The sequence below is a fragment of the Trematomus bernacchii genome, unplaced genomic scaffold (assembly GCF_902827165.1).
Source record: "Trematomus bernacchii unplaced genomic scaffold, fTreBer1.1, whole genome shotgun sequence".
Lineage (NCBI taxonomy): Eukaryota > Metazoa > Chordata > Actinopteri > Perciformes > Nototheniidae > Trematomus > Trematomus bernacchii.
Genome location: NW_022987858.1, coordinates 62,977 through 68,443, shown reverse-complemented (window position 1 = coordinate 68,443; position 5,467 = coordinate 62,977). Strand labels below are relative to the sequence as shown.

The following is a 5,467-nucleotide window of genomic DNA, read 5'->3' as shown; positions in this document are numbered from 1 at the left end:
GGGTTATTAAGCCTACATAGTTTGTGTTGAACAGAAAGTCAATGCAACCCCGGGCTCAGAAGGCTGTCCCTGCAGTTCCTCTGACTTCCATCTCTTTCTCTCTGCCTGTCTCGTATCTCCCTTACCAAAGCTGAGCTTGGACAGATAGTCTTTATTATATCTATATCTGTGTCAGTGAAAAAGAAAACAATAAATGTTATCTCTTCAACCTTTAACTCAAAATATAATGAAAGAAAAACATTGAAACTTTCGTTAAAAGGTCTGACATTGGATTAATTAAATTAACTTTAGCTCTCTGGATATTTTATCATATTGCTTTCAAAGATTTAGTGTGATCAATATTTCTGGGAAATTGACACATAAGAAAAAAAAAAGTTCATGACATTGAATAGACCTGGAAATATTCCCAGAAATAAGACAAGGTCATCAAGATTCAGTAATACAGCTTAGTTTAAACAATTTCACACAAAAGGCAAGTCAAACTCAATAATTTGAGAACTTCAATCAAGTAATTCGGAAACATTTTTTTTTTTTATTGGCCACATACAATCTGAAATGCAAAGAGAACCAAGAATAAAAAAACAAATTCAGATTGAAGAAACCAGTCAGCTAAATGGATCCATTCCTGTTGGGAGAACAACGTTTAATATAGCCGTTCAGAATAAATGTATATTGCAATACGAAACCCTTACCTTCAGGATTTCACATCTGTGATGGTAAATGGCCCAATGACTGCTTTTTGTACCATTCCATGTTTCTCTGCAAAAATATATATTTTAGTACAAGTCAACCAAACAAGTGTAATACAGCAGAAGTTGTGTACATACCTGACGCAACACTCCTCTGCCTCCTTGACTTGCATTTCGATTCACAGCAGTCACAAAGATTGCTCTGGGCCAAGTTGTCCAGCAACTCCCAACTGAGTTCATGAAGATTGGATGAAAAGATAATTAAAATGCATCTCAACTCTTCCAAATAAAGATTCCACAAAGTTTGAATAGTTATGAATGGGATCCATCTGTATCTTCAGTAGACTGGGCTTAAGCTGAATAAGTCATCTCATGTAAAACAAATTAACCTACAATTCAAATATATTAAAAGTAATATTTTTACCCATGCCCTTCGACAAAGTGGCAGGCTTTCTTAGTGCTGTCAAGACCATTGGGATCCCAAGCCAAAAGTTTGCAGTGGATAAAGACCTGTTGAGTAGAGGGAAAATATAGGAGTCATGGCATAAATTAATCTCAGTTTCCACAATAAAACCTTGAATCTGAAAAAAATGTAAATGCCAATTTACCTCTTCTCCCATAGCAAACGTAAAGGTCTGAAGTGATAGGCGGATCTCCGATGACTTTTGCCTTGGTTCGAACTTTGATCGTGACGACACACTTTCCAAAAGACATCTGTTGGGTTAAAGAAAATGTATTAGCATTACTACCAAGGTTTCGACCAAAATACGTTTTTTTAAATCAATGCTCATTGCCATGAGTACCCTTTATTTGAGATTATAGGGTACATGGTGCTTTCAGGGTACAGCTCTGGTGTGGTAGCTGCTACACATTCCTCAAGAAGCAGCAGCAAGGGCTGATGGGTCTCCTGCACCACACTCGCCATGATGGGGATGATGGACCCCAGAGGAAAGCGTGTAGATTCAGCAGGGCCTGAGAAGTCGTCTGGGGCAGTAAACAGGAGAAGAGTCAGTAAGTTACAAAAGTCAGGGAGAGCTGCCGTTCGTAGAGAGTTTCTCAAGTTGTTTACCCACCATTCATAAGGCCAATGTTAAACTGCAGATCTCCTAGACTGTAGGTTTTAAACACCGGGTCATAGATCGCAGCATACCAGTCTTTGGGCCTGAACAAAATAAAGCAGAATGGTAAAGAAAATGCTGCAAAGTGACACTATTGAACTTATTAGTGCATGCTCGTTTACTCACATTTGCTTTAAGCTCATTTAGTGGGAATGCTGATACAGCATTCCAACTACTTGTTCTACGGACAAATTCTTTATTATTATTCCACCGGGTTATTTTGCTGCTCTTCTGCTCCCACATCGCAGAAACTCCGTTCAAACATCAAAACGTTCGTGCATCGATTGCATCCCATAATTCATCACATTTTTAACATGGAAGTCAATGGAGAAACTCTTCAGACTTGAACAATCTTCATGCCACTTCAACTGCTCTTTCATACTTTCACTAAGAAATCTCATTCCAACTTTAAAATGTTACACATCTTTCAGACATTATTCATGTAACACAACTTTTAGAGATATTAAACATTGTTCAGACCTTGGTAAAGAGGCCTTCTTCAGATTTTAGAGTGTGTGATGTCACAGCTAGAGTGGACTGATTTAATTTTGCCTTCATATTTTCTTTTAAACCTGCCATAATTCCCAAACCCTACATTCCTGAGACATAATTTTTCACGAGAAACGTAGGAAAACATCTCGTATCTTGAAAAATGAAAAAAAAGTTAAGCAAAATGCCTCTCGAGGGCATGAAGTGACAAACTTTCAACATGTCTCCATTAAAGCCCATTGTAAATTCAGGCTCATCTTTCCTCACAGCAGCAGCCGCACACCTTTAGTTAATCTGCCAAAAGTGCCACATTATGGACCCGAAAGTACACAAAAAGCACACTTCAGATGCTAAGGGTTCTTGAGATGCTTCACGTGTTGAAATTTCACCGATATCCGTTACGGTTCTTCAACAAAACGTTCACATGTAAGAGGTTTATCTCTCATTCTGAACAATGGAAAGGCTCTCCCCTCACTGATTACTGCACATCACCATGGAAACCTTTGATCTCTGGGCTCAAGGACAGGTGTTTCATAACGTTGTTAGCTCAAACATAAACACCTGTGTGACGGAACATGATGATGTCATAACTCCAATTAACATGCTCAGAACGCCACCAAACATCACATGATGTTAACACTGTGGCCCTGAACAGCTCTACATCAAATCTGATGTTGGGTAATGTGGTGTTACTATGGCAACGCATCCCTCGCCATAAAACACGATGTTGTCGTAACTGATATGAAAATGGTCAAAACACCACCAGACTTCAGATGACAGTTAATGGTCCAGCCCTCAACATGTCTTTGTGCCATTAGTGAATTTTCCTTAAAAGCTGTTGCCATGGCAACGCATCCCTTTCAATAAAACACGATATTGCTATAACTCCTATGAAAACTGTCAAAAAGTGCAAAAACTTCACATGTGTGCTAACAGTCCAGCCGTGAAGACATCGATGGGACAGTTTTGAGATTTCTTCAAATGCCGTTGCCATGGCAACACAATGCTCGCCATGAAACATGGTTCTCATAACTTCAGTGAAAATGCTCCAAACTTCACAGGTTTGGTAACGATGAAGTCATCCACATATCTAAGCGTATTATGGGGTGTCATCAAATACCGTTGCCATGGCAACAGATCATTCGCCATCAAGTTAGTTCAATGGTTTGCAGTTCAAATATTCTGCTGCTTTTCCAAGCTTTTTTACTTTCTTTTCACACATTCAAGCCCCCAGTGTTCATGTATCATTTCAATCAAAATCCTTCACTTTCTTCTTACACATTACATTTCAGCATAGCAATTCAGCGTCAGCATAAAGTATTCCCATTAGCAATTTCTTCAGGAATTGCATTCTCTAGTTATGAACTGTTACTCCTATGCTAAAAGACAGTCCAAAATAAGTAGACATTAACTACTTCCTCCAAAATGCAAAAAACTAGAGTGTATGACGTTCAATTAAAACTATGGGAAAAACTCAATTGACAATGAATTGGGAAAAACACAGTGTACCTTAGGGATTGTTCTCAGTAAATGGGTGCATTTGTTGAGAATACTTCAAGAGATAAAGCTAATTTGGGAATAGAACAGAAACAGGCTGTAGATTCCCTAAATCAGTCTCCCATTCATTGTCTATATAGCAGCTTCAGACTTTATACCTGATGACATCACAAGTTTGAGACGGACTTCCATGGTTGGTGGCTTAGAGAGGGAGAAGCTTATTATCAAATTGAACTTTCCCAGGCCATGAAAATGCCACAATGGAAATGTTAGATAAGGGTGGTGTCACCCTTTAGCAACTTGTGTTGTAGTTGGTATGAACACTAACCTCTCATATGCACAGACAACTGGGTGAGTGAAGGCCAAATTGTAAGAATCTGCAGAAGCAACGTAGGTCAGATCATTGCTGTACACCAGTGCATCCCCGGTGACCTGTTAGAGAGACAAAGATCCCCCTGAGAGAGCTGCAGGAAATATAGCAGACTCACAGCTTGCAGGTTTAAAATATATATACACATACCAGTCTCCTAAAGTTACAGTCAGTGAGATCCACATAGAAGTAGGCCTCTCCTGCTGAGAAGCTGGTTGGGAAACAGCTACCCAGACGGAGAAGCGACGTGTCGGCCTGGGGTCGGCTTTCTGTCCACATCAGCGTCACAAAATCTGGCCCACAGTCCACTTTAATGTCTGCAACACAAATAAATTAAGTTTAGACTCAACTATTTGAGTCAAGGATAATAACATGACTTTAATTGTTTCCAGTCTTACCTGCATATACCGCCACGGCAGCTGCCAGGCTCAGAAGCAGTGCACCTTGACAAAATGAAACCATCATGACTGAATGCTTGCTACTGACACAGTGCATGTTCTTATACCTTGTTCCTGAGAGGCATTAATCAAGATAACGTCTTTCACCTGGTGCCTGTCAACAGTCCCAGCTGCAGCAGCTAGCACACTGATTACAGCATGGGGAGCATCCAATCACATTAGTCCTTACACCCAATTCATTTGTATTCAGCTTCATCAGCAGCACAAAATCACCATTTGTTAATCAATTTATTATCCTGTATGACTACATGAAATTCTTATTTAAAACACTTTAAGGATGATAGTGCATGGCTTGTCTTACTGATGTTTTGATTTAGTTTTGCTGTTTTATATATCAACATTAATATATGTATACGCTGGGATTCTTTGTTCAACTTCAAGTCATGCAAGAAATAGTTTTCTTTGAGAATTAAAAGGTGAGTCATTTCTAAACAAATGATAATTTGGGGGAAGGTAGTATTCCTTTATCAGATGTCCTGTCCTATTCAAATATGTTATTTGTATATCTTTGACCTAATGGAAACTCAAGGTAAGGGAAAAAGGTACATTTTTCAGTTCATTCAAGTTGTATTCAGTGTGAGAAAATATCCACACACACCTGAATATTAGTTGTGTTGCTATGATGTCCTCTTTTAACTGCATAAACACGTGCCATGCAGGCCATCCCTATTGATTTTATATTCATGGCCAGAAAGTATGTAAACTATGCTACATTCAACTGCAGGCATTAGTGCCCAGAAAAGAAGATCAGATCAGAATTGTCTTTTCAAATCAGGCTCAACATAAATAATTGCCATAGTTGTAATACCAGACAGATCACCAATAACTTTTAAATCTGGTGGTGTA

At 39.0% G+C, this 5,467-nt stretch overlaps 1 protein-coding gene across 1 annotated transcript; it reads right to left on the bottom strand.

The window, feature by feature from the left end:
* Positions 1-506: 506 nt before the first annotated feature.
* LOC117469124 (zona pellucida sperm-binding protein 3-like) lies at positions 507-4,673 on the bottom strand. The gene is made up of 10 exons (XM_034113502.1): positions 4,562-4,673; positions 4,314-4,480; positions 4,122-4,225; positions 1,763-1,851; positions 1,493-1,673; positions 1,298-1,403; positions 1,114-1,199; positions 828-919; positions 693-759; positions 507-625 (listed from the first exon to the last, which is right to left on the bottom strand). The coding sequence occupies exons 1-9, from the start codon at positions 4,656-4,658 to the stop codon at positions 695-697; spliced, it is 987 nt and encodes a 328-aa protein (XP_033969393.1). The 5' UTR covers positions 4,659-4,673; the 3' UTR covers positions 507-625; positions 693-694.
* Between the last annotated feature and the right edge of the window lie 794 nt (positions 4,674-5,467).